This window comes from Tachysurus fulvidraco, chromosome 4, assembly GCF_022655615.1.
Source record: "Tachysurus fulvidraco isolate hzauxx_2018 chromosome 4, HZAU_PFXX_2.0, whole genome shotgun sequence".
Classification (NCBI taxonomy): domain Eukaryota; kingdom Metazoa; phylum Chordata; class Actinopteri; order Siluriformes; family Bagridae; genus Tachysurus; species Tachysurus fulvidraco.
In genome coordinates, this window is record NC_062521.1 from 5,650,331 (window position 1) to 5,674,817 (window position 24,487).

Consider the following 24,487-nt stretch of genomic DNA (forward strand, 5'->3'; position numbering starts at 1 on the left):
CATTGTTCTGCATGTTCATTTTGCAGGTTGTCACTACTTCTATTTAATATTTTATTTAAATGCCATTTAAACAGTGGAAGCTGTGAAGCAGCAGAGAAATGTTGCTGTTTTTAATTCCTACCCATGTCAGTGAACCAAAACAGGGGAAACAACAACAACAACTGTATTTTCATTATCAACCCACTGTAGGGAGCGACTGATTTTTGCTTAATAATGACATAAAGGCTGTTCCATAAAAGTAGCACCTGCCCACCACACTTATCGTCGCAGCCCCGAGCAGGCCATTCTGAATTAATATTGGTACAACATATGCTCGAGTGAAAGATCATCTTTTATCTGTTCATTTGCCCTGTAGATGTGGAACGCATTTTATCTCCCATGTTCTAACTGCATGCTAAAGCACTTCCATGGGTCTCGTAAAAGCAGACGATCTGGAACAGAGGATGTGTTAAAATAGTCCACTGCTTCACAGCACACAGAGACTGTGGACATGGTTATTTCATCTCCATCACATTACTTATATATCAAACAATTAGTTATACAGCAGAGGCAACTGTAAATGGCTAATTCTTAATAGAATTATTATTACTTTTCACAGCAGGTTATGGGTTCTGAGCCAAAACGATAAAAAAAAAGTGTAGTTTAACAGTGTATGTAAAATATTTGAATCATGGTTGACATGTTTAGTAAAACGTGTTTAAAGTCCTGCGGTATCTCAACAAGTGCCTGCTGATAGATAGAGAGAGCTATAGGGAAATTACTCACTAGAGTATATCAGTTTGAAGCCTTTGCTGGTTCCCGTCCCATTACTATTGAACTCAATCCACAGATGGTTGGAGGTACTGTTGATGATGTTGGACATTTCACTTCGTGTAAAGTTGCCCAGCAGTCTAGCTGAACTGTCTTGACCATCATAAATCTGTGAAGAAAGAGAAGCGCATGCGAAGCATGGACAAACTGGATCTCTGCCAATAAAGTTTTTAAAAACATTTTCCCTCCAAAATGTTCGGATTTTGGAATGCGTGTTCACTTCTGTAATTGTTTTTGGATATTACAAGCATACTGAGACAGCAGGCTCCATGTGGGAGAAGACGGTAGCAGCATGGCAGGAAATATTAAAGGTTATAAATCAATGTCAAGCCATTTTCTGCCACAATTTCTCCATTTTCTGCCACATAAGACATGATTTTAACCCCTAATGAACAAGATCAAGCAACTCGACGGCTGTATTTGTAAAGCTAGCTGCATAAAATGTGTAGAAATTCAATTCTCTGCCTGGATGGAAAGATATTTCTAGCAGAGATCTTACCATCCAATCAGCAAAAAACACTTGCAGAGTTATTCATGCAACACAAATTAACCGTAGAATCATTTGAACAAAATGGGTTTGTCACAATGATAAGTATTGTATCAAATGCGATGGGATTAGAGATAATAAGGCTATAATGTCTTAGAAAATAGTTTCTAGGATTTACGAAAAATACCACTGGCAAAAGACTATAATAAAGATTCCAGAGTATCTGAATGCGACAAAAACTGCAGCTTATATGCTTACACCGTGGTTTAATTAGTGTCCATAGTGCTCTTCAGGGAGCTCCGTTCTCATCGGAAACTATGTGCGCCTTGAGCGCTCTATCTTAAATGAATCTATGAATAGTTAATGTCTTCACTTAGTCACATGTATGGCTGTCTTGTGGATTCCAAGCTCTTTCATGTTAGCTGTGCTGCAAATTGTAGAGAATGACGCAATCGTGAAACCTGGGCACAAATTAGTGTAGAAATGCCTTTTTAAAACCAACCTCAATTGGTGGACTTATTGTATTATGTCCTCTTTATCCCCCATTTTCGATTTATCTTTAATAAGAGGTGTGTATGAGGAACTTTGCTAAATCCCACTCCTGCTTGCTCAGACAGATATTATTACCATTTTTACACCTACCTGTGATACTTTCTAATGAATTTCAAACCCAAAACAAAAGTTATTTAAAACCACCATGATTTTGAAGCGAATAAAGCATTTAATGAAGATGAATGCTGGAAAGCGGCGACACTCTGGTGCAGTGGCATAGAAGCAACCTTTCTGCTCTTATGTTAATGAATACGGCCTCTAACTCCTACAATTTTGTTGGCTCCCACTCTCAGTGCATGCCTGTACCTTTAAGCTACTGTATACCCTTTAGTGCAATAACCATATAAATAATATCTATGCAAAACAAATTCCTGCCCTATGCTCGTAAAGATCCTGGAAGCAGATTTATGCATAAAACTAAATGTAAATTATGAACTTGCAACTAAAACCAACTTATCAAAAAAGTTCCAATCATCTTTTCTTACTTTTACATTACCTTGGTACTAGTGATCTAATGATCTAGTGCAAATTAAGCCTGGAGCATTAAGTGGAGCATTGCACAAAATAAACACACCTGGAGGAAGTCACCATCACGTAGCTGGAAGTCGCTGGCCACGAGCTTGATTCCCTTGCCGTTATCAGTCTGGATGCGGTAAATGCACTCGTGGTTGTTGTCATAGTTAGCTGGGAAGTTAGGGGACAGAAGAACTCCTTCACTGCCTACAGACGAGGCACCACACTCAGCTGGGCAAAACCCCACAAGCACAGTGTGGAAACAATAAGAAAACAACAAAGAATGATAGTTGAGGAGAGTTGTGGTGCAACATAATGCTACATCAATGAAACTGGGAACAGCAGGGTGCAGAAAAAGATCACTTCTATTTCCTCACACCATACCTCAATGTTCCAGTGTTAGTGGTGTGAAAGTCCCTAAATTCCCCTAAAGTTGTCCCGTAAAGTAGTAGCTCTCATGCCTAAAAGTGGTGCTCACTTGAAATAATTAAGCCAGCAGCACCCTGACAGCTGTTGCTCTGCTTCCTGTTGATAGGCCAGTCTGACTATTTTCACCAGATGGAATCTGAGCCTTTGTCACTTTGATGGATCACAACTTCAAACTTCGGAGGAATACTAATTAACGCAGGGCTTTATGTGTTAGTTAGGTATTGGTCACAAAAGCCCAGGGCTACACTAGAATGAAATGTCCTTGCAGTTAATATTCTGCTCTTGTAGGCTCTACTATATGAGCAGATGTTGCCTCAATTCTTGTGGTGTATACCATCTATCCAGACTTTTTTAAAGAGTATTTATATTGATTTTGAAAAGAATTCGCTCAAATAGCTGATTTGATTTTCTATTGGATAATAAAAAGAAAAATATAACTAATAATTTGATGTTATCTAAGAACTGTATGAAAGTGGGAAAGTAGCACAATATTGATATTTTTTGCCTGTTTCCCGTATTAAAAGAGGCACTGCGACATTTTAATGTAACCAATATATAAATCTTAATTATTCAAGACTAATGATTCCTGTAGTCACTGCACCAATTAGGAGTAACCGTGCGGTTTGTACATCCCTATACATAAGCCATATGCACAGATCTTAAATGATTGACTACAGTAATAATCTGATGTAAAAGCCTTGCACAATATCCATTGATCATCCAGTCAGCACTTTCAGACGTTCTGTCGAAAATGCCGTTAAAAATAAATGAGCGACTTAGATTATTTCGCACTGTCATTTTTATTTTGTCAAGTTCCATTACAAATAAATGTTTTAAAATTGAATAAAAATGAGAGATTCATTCATGCAAATCATGACCATTTTGTTTGATATATTATTAGTAAAACAAGACAGGATTCATTCTAAAATAGGTTGAAGACGTAGACAATAAAATGAATAAAAATCCTGAACCATGCTGATCTCACATACGTAGTTTCGAAGAAAGGTTATTAAACACATTTTAATTGGTGTCGGATGAATTGGCAAGTGTGATGTCTTTGATCAGTTATGAAGTATAATGTTGATATCATTGATATCATAAGTCCATATAAGTTAAATAAAAGTTGCATTATGATTATTAAAATGATTAATAGAAGTACTACCTACCCACACACCTGGGCAGGGCTGCACTCCACACACGCCTGCCTCCTCCCAGACATGTGATTTTGCTCTCGCCTTCTAGCCGGTAGCCCGAGAAGCAGGTAAACACCAATGAGTCGCCTACACCGAACTGGAAACCCACCCTCCTGCTGTAGGCCGGCACGCCGGGATCATCACATGGTTCTAGATCATACTCTGGAAATGTAGGTCACGCCATTAAAATGAAACATTAGGGGTGCGATGGTAAACCCGTATGAATTTTAGAAAAATATTTGTGAATTTTAAAAATATTTATGTAGTAGGCTTGTAATGTGACAAACATAAATATCAGAGTTTTTTATTCATAAAATAGTTTTTGATTTATTTCGTTTTCTTACTGTTCCTCCCATATTTCAAACCAAATGCCCTTTTCCCAAAACAAACCAAAGTGAATTTAGGAACTTATTTGATCTAAAATATATTTTCGAGAATCAGAACGCATTTAAACAATTCATTTCATTCTGGCACTGATACCTGAGAAAGTGATGTTAAAACCCTCGTAAGACATGGAGAAGTCAGAGATGAAGCGGATCTGGGCACTGAAGTTTCCAAACAGGCCCGCTTTGATGGAGGGAGGCAGGACGGAGCCTGTGAGCCGAGCCACGGGTTCGTTGAGACTACCGTCCTCCATGATGAGCAAGTAATCGTGCGAGTCCTCCAGGTGGAATGTGTGAAAAACCAGCTGTACCCCTGCAGAGTTGCAGATTAGATTAAATCCCTCTGTCAGAGATGCTTGCTTTTGTCAGTGGGTGCACGAGAGCAGCAACAAATAATCATTTTGCTTCTGAAGGATGGCTAAGTAAATACAATGGAGAGGGATAATCACAATCATGTAAAGCCCTGTTCACATATGATATTAACTTGACTAATCAGAGCACAAGAGACAAGCTGAGATGAATATCTGTGCATATGTGACCACTTCACTGGCCACCCCATGACCAGACAGCTCTGACAAAAGCTACATGACAGAACTTTAAAATCAGCCTCAACACAATTGAAACACATCCATTTTATAAGGAACAACTACACCTTCACTGTCCAGTTTCAGTTAGCCTGTGTCCACTGTAGCATCTGATTGCTGCTCCTGATGTGGTCTTCTTACCTCAAAGCCCATCCGCCTCAATGTTCTACATTTTGTGTGTTGTGAGATGCATTTTTGCTCGCCGTGATTGAAAATAGTGGTTATTTGAGTTACTGCAACCTTTCTGTCAGCTCCAACCCAACGAGTCTGCCCTCTCACAGAACTTGATGCTCTGTGCAAACTCTAGAGACTTTTAAGTGAAAATCCCAGGAGTGGATTCTGAAATACTCAAACCAGCCCATCTGGCACCGATAACCATGCCATCGTCAAAGTCACCGAGATCACATTTTCCCCTCATTCTGATGTACAATGTGAACATTAACTGATGCATTTGACCTGTATCTGCATGAGTTCATGCATTGCACTGCTGCTTGATTAGATAATTAGATAATCACATGAATGAGCAGCTATACAGGAGCTTCTCAGAAAGTATGTGTGTTTCCTGATTAAGAAATCTTGATTGGTTAATAAAATCTTTGCTAATATATGTACTATTAATACATTACAGGAATACTGTGTCACAATGAACACCAACGAAATAAACATTACCAATGCAGAGAGTGTCTATCATTTAGACTTAAAACTTGTATTTTATATCTATTACACTGTTTCAGACACATGTCCCATTAAGCAGTAGAGAAGCTACAACATTTCACCTAGTCTCTGTGTCACATCCAGCGTTACCACTGCTCTGTGTGTTAATCTCAATCCATCCTGCTCACACTTAACTGTACTACACTCGCACACTCACTTCACCACGCTCACCTGACATCTAGTTCCTGTTTTCACTCTGAGCTTTGTGGTTTCTTTATTTTTAATTCACTCTGTGTTGTAGTCTCCGTATTGCTGTGTCTGGCCACAAGCTTTGAATTTCCACAAGCTTTGAATTTCCTGACTCTGTAACTAGATCACTTTTAATATTTGATCTCAAATATTCTGATAAGGTCCAGTAGTGATGCGATGCAGTGCATTGTATCATTACTATTTTGTGACTATTTCCAGCAGACAGGAGGTTTGCTCTTCAGTCTTGTGATCTATTTGTTGATTGATTTCTGATCATTTTAAAAATGACTTTCCAATGTTTGTCTATAACACATTTTGCTTGCTTGTGAATTTCATTAATAGCTCGACTCCGAGTAAAGCACATGTTGATATAATGTGTAAAATGGACCTAAAAGACTGTAAAAAGAGTAACCCTAGCAAAGAGAGTTTAATTGTGTCTAAAATGATCACCTATTTTAATTCTTTCATTCCTTGGAGCTGTAAAACTATTCTCTTCTCCGCTTACCTTTCCCATGAGATACTTCTATGGTCCATGTGCAGTTCAGAGAGTTTGGGTAGAAATCCGGAAAACCAGGAGAGAGGATAGTTCCAGTTTTCCCATGGACATAACCACCGCACAAAGCTGAAAAAAAACAGAGGAGTGGAAGCACACATATGGTGTTTGATTATTGAAGTTCCAGGCTTGATTTGTGTACAGCTTTATTTGTAATAAAGGGCTCCCCCTCAATCTCCCAACACCTGGAGTGTGGTCTGCGACACCGACGCTACAGATTCCTTCTGTAATTATTCGTGTGCATCCTTGTACATCAATTTATTTTTCTTGCTAACAATAACAGCATGCAATAACAATGATGATTAAGCACACGGACCGCCCTGTAAGATTGGATTTGATTAGTATTCCAATTGTGGAAAAATTACCCAAAGAAATTGCGACATAAAAATGTCTAGGAGGATTAGATATGGAAATCTAGGTCAGACTCTGTAAACTACATCCCTTGGTGCCGAGAATCTAATATGCACTTTATAAATTCCATAAACAAACTTTAAACTCACTTGTAGAGAAAATGATGGCGATGATTTGAGAGAAAAACCTTTTTTTAAATGAAAAGTATTTAGCAAACCAGAAAATGGACGTAGAACCGAGCTCGATATTCTCACAAATGTCTCATTTCCGGGATTTAATAGAACAAAACTGAACCACTTTGCTTGCTAGGGTATTGAATTTTGGATACATTTACAGTAACAGGCTTATTGTAAATGGATATGGAAATAGCAGGGCTTTTCATAAACCAAGGTATGCAGCTCTTGAGGCTATAGCGATGCTAATGATTAAATAAAGCTTGCATTGTGTGCATATTATTATATAGGCCTTGGGCCACAATGAAAGCTTAATCTACACATCCGATTTTTTCACAGTGAGACAAACAAGGTACAAGTAATGGCACAGCACATAGGCTAGGAACTCATTTATACCTAACTGGAAAAGTAACACTGTCAATCAATGTTATCTGCAAGAATTTCTACTAGATATTAGCCTGAGACAAAATGTTCAAAAATCACAGCACAAAGGGTTTAAAGCAGAGTTCTCAATGAGATAAAATCGATTTTGTGGCAGATTCAAGCATTTTACAGATGTAAACAAGTATAAGTATGTTATTCAGAGTGAACAGAGAATGTGTGCTAAAGGAATATAAATACAGAGAGGAAAAGTAGGGATCTGGGGATTAGGATCCCACAGGACCAAACAAGTCATTTTGAGCACAAGGTCTGTACTTTTATGTGGCGCTTGAAAGTTAAGCTTGAGGGCAGGTTTGCCTGGTTTCTGCAAAATTCCCACCACAACTTTATTTCAAAAACAGCAGAAAAATACCTGAAACTAGCCCACAAGTTTAAGCTCTGCTCAGTTACTTACTAATTCTTTACATGTGAAACAGGTTCACAGAGGTGTACATGAAAGCCCATGCACTGTGCACAGGGCAATATACAGCATCAAAAAATAAGCTTTTAAATTTATTCTAAAAACACTCATTTGTGTATCCAAATCAATTTTAAAAAAAAAGTAAATGTTTTTTTTTGGTAACTACAAACAACCATCACTTTGGAAAACATTTTTATTTACTGTACACAGTAGTGTTTATTCAGAACAGAGTATCTGTTCATTTATGCATTTTAGTGTTTAGTTACAGGGCTACTAGGGATGCATTAAAAGATATAAAGCTGATTCTATATATATTTCAGTACTAATCAATCCTGCTGCCAAACCTAACAGTGTTACAGTCTCATGTAGACAAGAATAAGTGCTGTGGGTTTTTACTAACACTGTCCATCTGATACGAGTCTCTAGAGTAACAAATATATACTGTAACTGGAACCTGAAGAATACCTGAAAATTTGGATGTGGCTCAATAATTGATATTTTTCTCAATTGTTTCATAAACCCGTAAAAAACTATAGGTGCAAACAAATTGCCACATACAGTATCAGAAAATACGGAACAGAGCTATTTTAAGAAGTTTAGAACTATAAGAATAATATAAAAAATAACTATAATCTACCAATCGAGACAAACCAAAGGATTAGTGATATCAGCTGTTAAATTAACTGTTGGACTGAGCAAACAGAAATCAGTAAATGGCTTAACATATATTTCTAACTCGTCGAACAGGTATGAACCTAACTGTCCTGTTTATCCCATCTATAATGAACATCAGGCTCAGATGAGAGTGCATCAGACCAAAGCGTATTCCATTAGGAGGGAAAGGCACAGGGGTGATAAGGAGCAGGCAGAGGAGGCAAAAGAAATTCTGAATGAAATGGGCTGTGGTTTGATTATGCTTACTGGGAAGCACATTTCATCCCCCGCTGAACTCACGTGTGCACGTAGCAGTCAGGTAGCAAAAAAACAAACAGCTGCATTCTCCTGTAATTCATTTCTTCCTGTTGAACTGACGGCTTCACCTTTTTTCTTCATCCTCCATGAGATTATCTGTGAAAGCCTCTACTCATCAAAACTGTATGACATGGGAGAGCCTTCTGACTGCTTATGCTTTCTCATGCTGATAAATAAGGCTGGTCCATAGAAGTGGTGATAGAGCTGAGATAAGAGATGACGACTGAGAGTCATTTAATTAGGGTCCTCCATCTCTGGCCTGAACATCCCTATTGTCAGCTTTACTACCTGTTGCTCACCATTAAACTCATGGTGACGTAATAACGTGTACAATTGTGTTTTTTCTTAAAATCTGCGTGTTTTCAATGTGGAACTTAAGTGTGTGTGTTTATCTTCATTTGTGCAAAATTTGTGCATTTAGGACCTCAGGTATAACTGCAAATTTAAGTGCAACTAAGAAGTTAAAGAGGAGTTACACAAGCAAGGTGGAGCTGAGGAACCACAGCATTTAAGCCAACAATTTTTTTTTAGCTTAAATCAGAAATATTGCTCATGCATACAGTTTAAATTGAGCTGCAGGTGCTGCAGATCGATGCTCGGACGGCTTGTCCTTAAACCGGACACGCTTTCTTTTCAGAAGCTCATCAATCAACGTAAACACACTGCCATTATTTTAGTAATTCGAACAATCAAATATGAACAGTGTAATAACAGCTTACAATTTCATGTTCATGTGGATTGTTGGAGCACGATAAAGCAAAACACATGCACTTAAGCCATTTATGCTTCAGTATTTCTATTCTTCTATTGTCATTGTTTCTTAATTTCCTCATGTTGGAGCTTCTTCTTCTGTAATTCTTCATGCTGTTTTTACAATTGCACTATTTGCCTGCTGGTTTTTAATACATGATGGAGATGTACATTCTACCTGCCTATGGGTTATGACAAAGGAGGACAGACATACACAGGGATGTGTAGTGTAGTTACCATCACAGCTGGGCAGAGCATGGTTCCACTGATGGTTCCTTTCGCAGACAATGGGCTCATCATCACTCAAAGTGTAGCCCTTATCACAGCTGAAAGCCACCTGGGAGCCAATGGCAAAATTATCACCATGCCTCTTGCCATTTACAGGAATCCCAGGATCCAAGCATGAGTCACTCTCCATCATGATACCTGCAGAAATATAGAGAACTATTTAATTCTCTCCCTCTGGGGCCTGAAACGAACAGAGGGAGGTGTCAGAAACACTTCATACAGTATAAATCATGTGTGGTTAGCTCCCCATAGATCTCTGCATTGATGTCTTTTTTTCTGCATTGACGTCTTTTTTTTTATGTATATTATGGAAAATCTTTAACACTACATCATACAGTCCAGTGTTTAGCATATGGCTGGATGACATCTAATAGCAAGATCATGATATATTATTTTATGAAACACTTCTGAGATTTTGTGATATATTTTAAAAACTGAAATGAAGCAGAGGATTGGTGTTAAATTCTTTTATTAATATGTATAACGGTAAAATACCTGCTGTTCTCCATCATGTTCACCGTGTGTCAGGCTCTCTCAGACTCTCGACTTATACAGTGTATAGTATTACAATGGTGTCATTCAAGCCACTCCAAAAATGAAAGTAATTTCCCTAATCACCTTGTACTGGAAAGGAAAGCTTTGTGTATTTGTTTGACTCTACTATGATTGACAAATCACTGAGAATTTTAATGTAAAAGTAATAAAAGCAGTAAATCTTTATTACAGGATGATGAAGTGATGCTGGATTTGTACAGTTACATGGCTCACTTGATGGGAAAATTATCAACGTGTTATTAAAATTTAATCATGCTGTAAATCCCTAAACATCCTCTTGAATATAAGACTCTACAGCAAAGTTAATAATTCAGTAAGGTTAGTGATCTCTCACAGTTATCTACTGTTTCTCATTATTATTATTATTATTTGGCATGTAATACCAATACTGATTCTTCTGTGGGAGAAAAAAATACTTCTGGAAAGGTTTAAATGACTGGAATGCAGCCCAAAACTCATTTGTAACTAAGAAAAGAACTAGCAGGTGAATGTGGGCAGAGGCACAAACCTCCTGGGAGACATAAAGCAGAAACAGCTCCTTTACCTCTGTAAAGTGCACTTAGTGCATTGTATGTGAGCCAACAGCTTCTACACCTTGTCTAGTGCACTATGTTAGAATTGAGGCGACGCCTCGGAGGCTGACTCACTCTCATAGCGGATCTGGAAGCCCTCGCTGGAGCGGCTGTTGTCGGTGGTAAACAGGAGATACATGGAGCTTCCGGTGCTGATGAGAAAGTGTGGAGCCTGAGTGCCGTGGTACTCCCCAATCAGAGGGGAGGAATTGGAAGGCCCGTCTCGAACTTCCAGCGTATCGTAATTAACCTCGGTCTGAAACCTGAATGGGAGAAGAGTGTCTGGTTATGGCCCCGATCGTTACTGGAATAACTTTAATGAGACAGATTAACTGTGAAATATAATGGGCAAAATGGTGGGAATTAAGTAGGTGTGAAACAGTATGGATAAGTGCACGGTCACCAGTACATGGTACAGGGCACAAAATAAATGTTTTTGAACTGAAATAAGCTGGAGTAGAATAACTATTTATTTATCCATTTATTAATTAGCCATACTGGTCCACTATTACATGTGTAAAATAAGGGCAGGGGTGAGAGCATATTGATGTTTAGGTCATTCATAAGAGAATATATACCTGTCAAATGAAATCTTAATAGCATGATTCTTCCTGGCTTCAATTACCCATTCACAGCTGAGAGAGTCTTTGTAGTAGCCAGGCCAGCCTGGGGACAGCAAAACTCCTGCTGGAGCAGTTAAATGTCCACCACAGGGAGCTTGTAAACATAGAAGAAGAAGAAAAAAAAATTTGGACCCACTTTTAACTCACATTACACCTGAGGTGAGTAAGGTGGGAACATCAATCAGGAGACCAGTGTGAGAATAAGGCCTACCTTCACAACGGGGCACAGCCGCGTTCCATACGACGTTGCCATCCTGGATGACGCAAGTGATAGATTCCGAGCCATGCGTTTTGATGAAACCCTCGTCACATGTAAAGAGGACTGAGCTTCCAAGTAAGAAGTGCTCACCGAAGCGCTGGCCATTAATGGGGATGCCTGGGTCATGACATTCATTCTGGCCAAAGGCTGAAGTCAGAAGATGAAAGTGAAAATCAAAATGTCAAATAAAAGCAGAATCTTAAACTGCACAATGCAGGTCACCTTAGATCTCATTGCTGAAATGGTAGACAGGGGAAAAAAATGCGTCTGCTCCAAATACATCAACTCCTGATTGTAGTGACCTACTTTCCTTATCTGCAATCTCGCTCTGCATTTACACTTTATATCTTTATATCGCATTTATATCTTAGGTTGGGGGACTTCTTTTTGTGTGTGTTTGTGTTAATCCGATCCCCTAAACGCAGATGTGCCTAGTGCTATGAGTGGCAAAAGGTAAGATTCTTCAATTATTTTCTATGTGCAAAAACTGTGCTGTAAAATCTCTGCTGAGCTGCTTTTTCTAACCCTCAGTTAGAGAGTAACATCTGCCTTGTGACAGAAATACGGCTAATGCACGGGAAGCAATGGCTTCAGAGCAAAGCTCACAACCTAGCGGCCTTCCTGCTCTGCAGTGAGACATCTCTTCGTGTCGGTGACTGTCCAGGTTTCATCATTATAGGCTCCACTGGTGAGATATCAAACTATACTATCTTCTGACATTGACATCCCACAAACAACTGCTGTCATCCAACCAGCCACCTAGGTGCATCTGATACACACACACACACACACACACACACAAACACAGACACACACACAGACACACACACACACCTTTCTGGAATGGTTTGGTCCAGGCATCCAAACAGCTGTTCCATACATTTCTACCTGGACTATTTTTATCTTTTCCTAACACTTATTCCTATAGAATATAATGGAAATTTGTAACAAGGCAAAAAGAGTTGACGTTCACCACTCAGTGACTGAAACATGTTGAACAGTCAGTGGCATCGCTTTAAACTCTAATGAAATCAGAAGCGTTCACCTAGCAGTGCTTGACTTTCTGTGATTCACCAAGAAAATCTCAATAGAAAAGGCCAGGAATAAAATGAAGCGTTTACTTGTGTAGGTGATGTTGAAGCCCTTCCCCGTGTTGGAGTGGTCTGACTGAAATTCCAGGCGCATAATGTTCCCATTACTGGCAATCTGTGAGGGCACATCCTTTCCAGAGAAGGTGCCAAATGTGGTGGGCTCGGGCATCCCGTCATCCTTCACAATGAGATAGTCAAACTGAGGCTCCACATCGAAGTCGCTGAAAATGAGATGGATCCGACTGCCCACCTCAGCTATGATAAGCCACACGCAGTTCATGTTGTTGCCGTACTCTTCAGGGTAGTTGGGGGAGAGGATGATGCCTGATGGCGCAGTGAAATTGAAGAAGCAAGAGACTGCAGAGGGAAGCAGAGAAATGGGTATTAACCATCCATGCCATCTGTTACTCACTTGCACTAAGAAAAGACTATTTTCATTCCTGAAGCATTTACAAAGAATTTATTATGGCATTCCACCCAAAACCATATAACAAGCCAGAGCAGGGGGTCTTAAAGGAAAAATCCACCTTGAAAACCTTTTTAATCTTTGTTTTTAACATGTTATCTGCATGTGTCCAAGATTCTTTTTTTACATGAAATTCTACGATGAAAAACTCCTTTTACCAAGATGCTTAGTTTCCTAATCCCCTTTGACTAGCCGTTGATGGTGACTTCTGACGTATTTAGCCTTTATTTATCCCCAATTAAGCCTTCTAACAAGCGTGATGCAGCAAGTCTTTAGTCTTTTAGTCTGTCTAGCCCTCTCACCAGTTCACTGTACACTCCATCAGACACTGCGATACTTTCGTGTGAATACTGCAGTCAACACCATTGTTCTCGTCAAACTTCTAGATCGCTAATGAGCAGAGGGGAGATTCTGCTGTAACTCCGCTGTATTATTTAGCTGCAAACTGAGTGCAGAGTTTTCTGTTGCATTTCTCGTTAATGTCATTGCATGTTGTTGGAAAATGGTGAGCAAGAAAAGAAAAGAATTTCTTGCTTGTTTGTTTTCAGGAGCTGACAGCAAAACATGACCATTACCTCATATGCTAGAGAAAGGTGAAGTTTTTTTTGTTTGTTATTAAACATCATGGTAAATGCGCTAGCACAGTTCCACTGTAATATCAGTGCACCAAATAACCACCAAATATTCATAGGAATAAAGGAACAGACAGCTTAAAAAGCATATTAGCACCTTAATCGCTAAATATACATAAATATAATACAACAAATATAACTGAATATCTCTAAACATATTTAATATGTCTCAGGGTTGAGTTCTGCTTTAAACAAGACCAGAATTTGAGAATGAGCTGCTTGGCTAAAGCAGATGACGACTCGAGTGGTCTGAGCTTGGCTTGGGGCCAAAAGGCAACAAACAAAAGGCAAAGATGATGAATTCACAAGGTGTCTGCTCAAACTACAAAGCACTGAGATACGGAAAAAACATCTTACAATAAACACCGCCAACCCAACTAGGAGTTAGCGGCATTCTTCCTGTAAAAAACAACAACAAACAAACAAAAAAACCCAGCAAAACAAATGAGGTTATAATAGATCACGAATAGTGTCAGCTGAGAAAAGGCAGCCAACTCGCTGCCATTCGGATTGGCGTTGTCGATCTGTCAAGCCTCTCCAGTGCAGTGCGTTCATCATTCTAAATGGCAGAGCGTTAATTATAGCCGCACATTTTGGAAGAGGACTTACAGACGCAGCTGGGTTTGTTTCCAGACCACTGGTTGTTTTGCTGGCACGATATAGTCCTCTCTCCGACCAGCTCGAAGGCAGCCTGACACTCAAAGGTCAGCACGTCGCCGTGCGAAAAACTCTCTCCCTTACGCTTGCCATAAGCTGGGACTCCTGGGTCTCCACATCCTCCTTTGTTAATCTCTGTACAGGAGAGAAAAAAAATAGCAAGAAGGAAATACAGTCAATTACATAATTACAGGCACCCTATACAGTATCTGCCTCAAGATTGACATATTCTGCATTTCTCAGATGCTTTTCTGCTCATCACACTTGTAGAGTGTGGTTATTTGAGACACTGACTTCTTTCTAGATGTTTTTCCAATACAACCCATGAATTGTATCAGAGCTACACTGGAATTTGAGTGCCATCTAAAAATAGAAACTCTTTACCCAAAGGAAAAAAGGAAGGAAAATAAAAAATACAGGTTGTCCTGGTTAAACATGTTACTATCATTTATGTGAACCATTTAACCATAATGCATTGACTGGTTGAGTAAATTACACAACCTTCTGTCTTTCACAGTGTTAACCTTGCTTTCTGTGGATTAAAGATCATTCCTTGTAGGAAATACTTTGCATTCTGGGTGAATAATGGCCTTCAGCAAAGATAGGGATGTCGCACAGAGACAGCATATGAAGGTGAAACATTGCCCTGCTTTCTCACACCTTCTTTTATTTCCTTAAGATGATGTGGATGGTTACATTTTTCTTCCTCATCCATCCATCCATCCATCCATTAACTACACTGACCCAGCCAGTCTGTAACCTACAAGGATTTTTTTTTTCTCCACAAGGTATTAAATACAGTTAAAATAGCTTTGAAGCCGCCTGGGGCAATTAGTGGTCAAATTTACAAAGGCACCAGGTCTATCAGCTGCAAATTAAACCCCTGCTGATCTTATGATTGAGAAGCCATCGGCTAAGTTTACAATTAGCCTAATGCTCACCAGGTTGGAAACATTCTTTATCCGGCTCTAAATCAAAAACACCGAAGCAATAACAATATTCACCAGAGGATTAATGCACACTTTTAGCAAGTGGTGTTAAATCAAAATGAATGCTAATTTAATTATCCAATAATAATAATGTTTTTACCTGGTTAAAATTCCATTTGTGTCATTATCATAAGTGCTCGACAAGCTGGATGGAGTTTTACTTGGGCACAAGTAGATTTGACTTATTTGTTTTAATTGCTAAGTGAATCCATCGTTTAGAAATTTGCACATCCTTACAATAGCAGAGTGCACCTTATCCAAAACAGACTCGCAAATGCACCGTTCATGGAGAGCTTTTACTTTTTATCCTACAAAATAATTTGTATATCTGTTCCAATATAAACTGTGTGTCTGAGAGTAGACAGAAGACATTAAATTAATAATTTAGAAGCATATTAGGTGCTTTTACTATCCAAATCTAAACAACATACTCTCCCTATTTATGAAGTCTTACTGAGTTGCACTATATGGCAAAAGTTTAATGATCATGAGCTTATGATGTTTATTTTCTTTAGCATCATCTGTGCTGTAGACTCAACCCACTATTGTGACCTTGATGGTAAATCTGAAGTAAATACTGCTAGAAAGTAGTGAAGTGATTGTTTATTATTAAGCGGGCAGAAAGTCGGAGTCGCAAGCTTTATTCCAATGCACCAATAATCCACAGGGGAGACGTGTCACTAAACCCAACACCAAGTGTCAAGTGAATTATTTTCCTATAACAGCATGCTGTTATATTGAATAAATATTTTATTCATTTTATACCGCAGTGATATGATGATAGCTACAATTGTTTGTTTATTAATGAAGGAAGAGTTGTGCTTTTTATTAGTGGTCGAAAAATATATCACCAAGGCTGATATTTAGCATTGTTTAATGATCGGCATTGACTTTCCGTTGGACTTTTGATGAACAGTGCATGAGTGCATTCTTGGGAAAAAACCTTCTGATTATGATTAAGGACTAAACTTCATCATCATAATCATTGACATCAGCAAATTCTAAAAAAATAAATAAATAAACATAACAAAATGAAACCACACTGAGATTTGAGAAGTCTACAGTGCTGTGGTATAAATAACGCTCTTCAGGCAAGCTTTGCTCTGCATCGTCAGCATTTAGATTTTAAAAATGCCCAAATCATCATATATACTAATCATGACACTTGTGATTGCAAAAGACCAATACAAATCTATTTAAATTGCATAAAAATACATATCCATGTATATAAAAATGCATATGTAATCTAGTATTAGATGTATAATTTCAGCAAGGCAAGGGACAGCAGCCAATCATCTGGGCTTTACAGAAATCTGAGGGAATATGGAAATGACCAGATGGTTTGAACATCTGTGAAGCCGGGCTGTGTGTGTGTGTGTGTGTGCGTGTGTGTGTGGGGGACTGCTACATCTTTTAGTAGAAGCAACGTTTCAGTTTCATGCATGCCCCGGTGCTAATTGTTTAGTTCTAGCTCATCTCTTTGTAGGTCTCTATAAAACGTCAAGCCCGACATCACCATACTGGACTGGCATGTTTGTGAACAGATAATGATAAATTGATCTGAATGTAATAACGTTTGAATTCCACTCCCCTCAATAAATCTGCTCGTGTTGACACTGCGAGTTAAAAATATCAACCCCCCGCCCCCCCACCCAATACTTTTACATAACTTGATGTTGTATCTGAGCATAAGCACTATTGAGTCTCAAAGCAAGATGTCCAGCTGATCCTCCCTGGCGAGACTATTGTCAAATAGGGCAACGTGACTCGGAGCACTTGTGTGAAATTGGATTTACACTAAGTTAATTGGGTTTGTGTCATTGTGCTTTGGCTTATCCAGACAGTGAGAATTGCTCGATTGTGAGGATACGGTTTTGGGTGAAGAATCGTGGAAGTAACTGGGATTTAATTTTGACACGAATTTGTAAATGGGAAAAAAAAAATTATTAACATCAATACTGTTGCTAAATCTCATTTTCTAATACTGAACTATTATCTCCGTGAGATACAATTCTGAGTAACATACTTTTTGAGTAACTCAGTTCAATGTTTCCACATAATACAGACTTAGATTGACCATCTGAGGCTCTGAAAAACATGCAGGATTGGTAACTTGGCAAACACTTTTTAAAACAGATGCCTCAGTTTAATACCAGGCTTCCTTTAATGCTATTTTCATACACACTGAAGGCCAGGTAGTGCATTTCATTCAAGCATTTCGAGCATGTCTGCACTGCACATATGCTGCTCCATTTGTTTTCAATTTGCACGCTTCTGGCGAAGCTGGCGTGACTCAACGGCTTTGTCGGCCGAGCCGTTTTGTGAGGGGAAGAAAAAGCTGTACGATTCAAATGCAGATGTAAAATAAAAGTCGAAACATGTCACATAGGAAAGTTGATAAATAACAACATACTTCCCAAGTACCATATACTAGTGCTGTAAACAAATAGGAATAGATTATTCAGATGAAATGTTTGAAAAAGATACAAAAACCAGACATGTATAAGACACTATTTTTCCGTGGACCATCTGGGATTTTCACAGGAGCAAGAAAAAAAAAAAAAGTCGTATGAACTAGAGATTTGCAAAAAAATAGAGAAAAGCAGTGAACGGTGCGGCATGATGAATTAGTTAACCTTAGCAACCACTTGGCTGAAGTCATGCTGCCAGTCACTTAGGGAGCAGTGACACCTTGTTTGTTGCTGTTTTGAGAGAGATATTATGCATTTATTTAATATTTAGTAACAGTTTCACAGCCAGGTAAGGGGGGCGGCGGGTCTTTACACTATACGTGTGGTGAATTGACCATCACTGTTAATCTAGGACACCAAAGACCATGTTTATTAGCTCTGTTCATGTTTCCCTGCTTTCAATAGTAGCCACGGAAAGGGCACACGTGGAAAATTAACGAATAAATAAACAAACAAAAAAACAAATAAATAAATAAAAGCTCATACCAGCTAATAGGGTTGTTGTTTGTAATGCTATCTAGTTGATTTGAATCGGAGTGCCTTAGCAATCTACAGTAGTTTTATTAGCTGGAATGTAATGAAGCGCTGTTTTCCCCCTACTTTGTAAACGCACATTTGCACAGCTGTAAGCAAAGTATGTTCCTGTTTTCAAAGAATCAGAATCACTCCTTGTGTTATGAGTGATAACGGCTGATCGGGCTGTTAATTTTTTTTTTTTTTACTTATCTGTAGACATTATTGTATGGTCTATTGTTTGCTGTTGTGTACACAGTTAAAGTACATAAAGTACACAGTTTTTACACATGTTTTATGGAAGGGTTACTTGCATTGGAGAAGATAGTGTAGAAGGTCAACTCAGTTTGCCCATATACCATCATTGATCATGAAATATATCCAGATCACTGTCCTTCTGTCTGTTCTATTGTTGGGAACATACTGTACACTAGACAAATACTGGGGAATCTTTTAACAGTAGGAGTATGAAAAAATGAGTATGGCATTGAGCCAATACCAAATCCCAGTATTGATTTTGAGTTTTTTGATCCTTAATTTAGACCAAATATGAAAACGAGATGAGTGACATAACTGAGGGCAAGGAACTGCCAGTGACACAATTCATTTATGGACCATAGCTGACAGTGCTAACATCCCTACTTCCAGGGGGTTTTCTAGTGTTTCCAGAACATCCAAAATTTCATGAAGAAAGGAACAATAAATGGAAGAAAAACCACCTAGATGAATATTTGAGGCAATCTAGGGATAAAGACACATAGTGGCCTGGACTTACACCCCTAACATATACTATACTACAATCCTATAATACACCAAATATTATTTATTTCTGTATTTAATTATTATAATCATAAGAATTTTATTTCGAAGAACATAACTTTGACTAACCTTCATAGATGGCCTTGAATCCCTGAGAGCCGATGGTGTCGTCAGACTGGAGATGGAGCCACATCTGGTTGCTCATACTTACAATCAAATCAGGCACACTGGAGCCTGTCAGACTTGATTAAAGACAAAGAAGGCTTATACTCTTACTTCACAAGAAATATAGCAATGACAAAAAGGTTGTACATGTAACATCAGAAATATGTTTTGTTGCTGTTCTGTGTGGAGATTTTAACTGGATTTTAATAAAAATCTGTCATTTTAATATGGTCTGCCGTCAATGTGTGAGATCAAATGCTCAGCGTGTATTTTGTGGACTAGATCTAAGGAAGGGATTTGAAAACTCACACATAGAGCACTCGTCTGGCATCACCGATCTTTCCTCCGTCACCCACTGTTAACGTATCATAAGCTCTCTCAAGGTCAAACTCTTCAAACGCCAGTTTAATGACCTGGGAAAAAAAAGTTCACAAATTAAAATGTGTTACTCATTCAATCCTCTTTACATACACTTTAATAGGATCTGTTTGTCTGTCTGTCCATCCATCTATCCGTCTGTCCATCTATCCATCCACCTGTCCATCCACCCACCCATCCATCCACCCATCCACCTACACAAGGAGTATGTAAGCATTTTATGCTGTGTGCTGCTTCATGATTGGCTGAATGGATAAATGCATGAACAAACAGATTTAAAGTGGCTAGTGTGTGTTTACAGAATTCTTCTTTTTTCCTGACATTAACATGAGAAAAGATTTATAACATAATAATTTTTTCCAAATCTAAAACGGGCCACAAAAGTTCAACCATGTTTGGTGTGCGGAAGAGAAGAAAGCCTGGAGAAAGACAGGCTACATGAGCATTTGATGTGCAAGTTAAAAGAAAATTGCATTTCCAGAAGAATCGCTTGAAGGAGGAACACAACACAGGAAAAAAAAAATAAAGCTTAATTAGGACAGGCCCATTATCAGCATCCTCACATTCTCTCAACTGGGCAATTAAAGAGATATTGCTCTCATTCATATTCCTTCCTCCTTTTTTTCTTTCAAATGCCTCTTAAGGAGACACAACCTTAGCAGGTGGAGCAATGTTATTGAAGAATGAAGAAAAGTAGAACTCAAACTATCACATCAACACATTGTAAGTCCTTATAATATCCTTTAGGAGAAAGTTCTATGTCACTCAATCTAACTCTCAATGACTGAAAGCAAAGGGGTGCTTTGAGCACAACAATAAGTGCACTTACTCTCTATTGCACCTACAGGAACATGCCTAATTGATCATAGTTTAAACTGAATGGGCAATGATTTTGATTGGATTCCGCTCGCTAAAACTATAACACACCTACACAATATGAGTGTTATTTGTTAACACTACAAGTAAAAAATACAGACGGGAGAGGGGTCATGCTAGTTGAAGAAGCACAGATTTTCGACAGGGCCAGCTAAGAACCTCAGAAGTACTTAATGGCCAATCTGTATAAGATGTCAGTGTGTTTAGAGTGAATTGTTTGGTGAGGCATCAAATCAGAAGTCTAAACCAAAGCTCCTTAAATTATCCTGTCAAAAAGTAAAGACACGTTTTACACAAGACTTGGTCCATGTAAACACAATCCTAACATGACAGAATCTAAGCGATTGTTCCTTCAACTGGCTTAACTACAACGTTTTAGACCAAAATTGATCACTTCATTTTATACAACTCTAAAGCCTGACAAATGGTTCAATGGGTTTTTTCCCCCCTAACTTTTAGAGTTAGTAGACAGTCTCAAAAGCTTATTAAAAACATTTGTGATTGTTTTGTGCCTCACAGTTCTTCACAGAGGTCTTTTTTTTTTGGTTTATTGTTTTTCATTTGACATCTTGTCATTTGGTCTATTTTTTTTTTTTGTTGTTGTTCAATACGTTTTTTTTTTTTTTGGCTACCTGCCTTGACAAAGGACCCAGCAGCACAACCCACTGAAGCCATAAACAGATTCTCTGTCTGCTATGTTATTATCCAGTGTGGCATTCCTATCAGGATTTTTCTTTCTTCCTTCCTATTGTTTTTAAGACATAAGAGAAATTCAAGTCCCAAAATACAATCGGAGCCTATTTATTTTGCATCGAATTGTTTTGTACTTAAAAGAATGTAGCTACAATACAGTGATATTCAGATCAGGAGTAAATTTCTGATTGTCAAATATCGGTGTAGAAGATGCATTTCACACCTATCTGAACATGAGTTATATTTAACTTCATTAGATTTATTATTAAGAATATTATTTGACATGAACTGACACAAACTTGTGTAAATATGCTAGATCAAGTGATTCAACTATAAAAACTTACATGAATAAATAACCTGGACAAATATTTAACTTTATTATATATATATATATATATATATATATATATATATATATATATATATATATATATATATATATATAAAAAGGGTATAAGCCATAGCCTTAAAACAAGAGTATTTTGTGCCTACAAAAACCCTTATGGAAAACTTAAGTTAGAAATCTGCTTGCTCCAGTTGTTTTAAAGCCACTCGCTTATGTCCATATACTCTGTCCCATCTTACCCAGGACAGCCAGATAATTCTCCTGTGAGTAAAGGTTTACAAAAAACAAACACAGTAAAACCAGAATAAACAATAAAGAGGAATTTGATTGCAGGAATTTGCAATGCTACAGTATACAAACTACTGTATGTAAAAGGAATCTGTATAAAAACTTTAAAAAAAACAAGCCAAATATTTTATTTATGAAGGAAAGAAAATGACTTAAGCATAGTCAGAAATCATTATGAAGCAAATTTTGTTTTTATAGCACTTTCATGCAGTAGAATGGCTGAATGTTTTAGCTAATGATGCGAACATGCTAACAGCAGGGCCTGAGTTCGTAATAGCTTATTCTTATGTAAAAGAAAAAAGAAAAAAAAGAGGACAGGAACTACACACGTGAACATAGTCATAAATCATCCTGAGACGAATTAGTGTTATAACTTTGCTTTCAAGACCAATTCTGCTTTATGTGCTTCAAACGTATGTAGTGGTTTATTCTTGTTCCGCTCGACTCCTCTGTGTGTTCTCTGTGTACGTCATGCTTTTCCATGCAATGCAAGAAGATTAATCACAGACTGATTAACTAACAGAGAACATTGTTAGAAGAGTTTACCGTTTGTCAGGTTTTATTAAGCCGAGACTTAATCAGGAGCCCAGGCTGTTTAGAGACGTAGCCCCCGCTAGCTGCCATAAACAATAAAGCTATAAGGTATCTTAGTTTGATAAAAGGCATCTTTAAAAGACGTGTCAACACTATGCACACAAACATTTAAACGTTGTTTTCTTCCCCCCCAGTTATACGTACGGCTTTGATAGAGAATCAGTCAAGTTGGAAGGGTGGTTCATTACATAATCTGTTTGATGTACAGTACTAATGTTTAACAACTAGCAGCAGGTAGTTTTCTCCACCTCTCACCATCAGCATGTACGTAGCATAAAGCAGAACAGATGACGTTTCAAGGTGTATGGATTCTCTCCAAAATTCGGCTACTTAGATCTTTTTTTTTTGGCAACGGCTGCATTAAATGCACTGTTACTTCATGTTATGTGCTCGTCTTGCTCCTGTTCTCATAAACGCTTCCTTTAAGATACTGTGTGGATGTACAGTATTTATGTCAAAGAATTAGTCTGCTCTCAGATATTTCATTACATATCTATGACAAGCTGATGCTATTTTTTGTGGTCAAATTGGTGCAAATTATTGGGTGCGATCCAATTTTTTCTGTTCGGCTGTTATGTATTTCTGTGGCCATACATTAAAATAGTATGTTAAGGTTGGTGGAGCAGCACAAAAGGCGGAGTGACATTCAATCCTCTTTGGCACAATGGGGTCTTTAAAACATGTTTAAGTCTAAAAATGGCCTCTGTTTATGTATTCAGTATTCACCGCAATGTCTTAAGTTCAAAAGTTATATCAATATTTAAGCAGAGAAAGCTGTTGAAATTCACAGCAGGCTTGCACAGGTGCTAAAGTTGATTTTCTGGTCGACCCTTTTAGATAATTAAAAATTACCTGGGTGCAGTTCAGGACTTCAGAGATTTGTATTTCTTTCACTATGTCATTTCAATTTGGATACTTGTTTAACCATAATGGATAAGAACAAAAAAAAAAGAATTAAATAGCAATTACACTAAAAACTTTCATGAAGCATACAGTATTTTCACATCCTTCTGTTTGGCTATCGTCAGATTTACGCATCCCGCAAGGTCCGAACGCCTGTGGTATTGTAACGACTGTGGTGTTTCGTGGTGCCCTTAAAAAAGCATGTTTGCTCGTAATATGTTCAGACCAAATCCGCACACATGTAGTGACTTGATGAGCATGCAGTTCGAAGAAAGTTTGTACGTAGCAGGAAGCCATGTGCTTTGTGCGCTTGACTGCAGTGCGCAGCTTGCAACATTCTGTCTCTATCCATCATTTACCTTCTGTGCATGTTTTTGTTATGATCTGCATTTAAATCTCTGTATCATTAACTCCTTCCATTTCAAACAACTGCATCTAAAATATAAGCACTTGTATGCAGGCCACAACTCCCGTGATACATTTGATAGAGTATCGATTTAAAAGCTTGCGACAAAGAAGGCAGAAATTAACCAGACGGTTATTTCTATTATTAATATTGACGTCTGTCTCTGCGAAAATGATACCAGTGGATTTTGATTGCATAGTCAAGACCAAAATATGATGTATAAAAAGTTTTAGGTGAAAAAGCGAAGTGATTTAATGCTGCTGGTCCGCTGGGCTGCTTTTGCCCTGTATGCAGAGCAACCATGGTCATAGCAAATACATACCTAACATATACTGTAGGACATCAATTATCTCTGAATTTCACACACTAAGAATCGGGCGCATGATAAATGGAGTGCAGTTTCATTTTAGATGACAAATATTAATAGCATATCGTCTTTTCAGTGCTTTCTACACTCTTTACTTTCCCT

At 38.1% G+C, this 24,487-nt stretch overlaps 1 protein-coding gene across 6 annotated transcripts in view; it reads right to left on the reverse strand.

Moving 5' to 3' along the window:
* LOC113655221 (CUB and sushi domain-containing protein 1) overlaps positions 1-24,487 on the reverse strand; it is a 334,957-nt gene that overhangs the window by 78,522 nt on the left and 231,948 nt on the right. For all 6 annotated transcript variants that reach the window (XM_027165618.2, XM_047811980.1, XM_027165619.2 and 3 more), the window contains 13 exons: positions 19,844-19,947; positions 19,499-19,611; positions 14,590-14,772; positions 12,913-13,239; positions 11,744-11,938; positions 11,488-11,626; positions 10,985-11,172; positions 9,732-9,920; positions 6,360-6,476; positions 4,465-4,680; positions 3,958-4,146; positions 2,424-2,593; positions 766-919 (listed from right to left, as the gene is read on the reverse strand). In XM_027165618.2, coding sequence (XP_027021419.2) covers positions 766-919; positions 2,424-2,593; positions 3,958-4,146; positions 4,465-4,680; positions 6,360-6,476; positions 9,732-9,920; positions 10,985-11,172; positions 11,488-11,626; positions 11,744-11,938; positions 12,913-13,239; positions 14,590-14,772; positions 19,499-19,611; positions 19,844-19,947 — 2,284 coding nt within the window. The remainder of the gene's footprint in view (positions 1-765; positions 920-2,423; positions 2,594-3,957; positions 4,147-4,464; positions 4,681-6,359; positions 6,477-9,731; positions 9,921-10,984; positions 11,173-11,487; positions 11,627-11,743; positions 11,939-12,912; positions 13,240-14,589; positions 14,773-19,498; positions 19,612-19,843; positions 19,948-24,487) is intronic.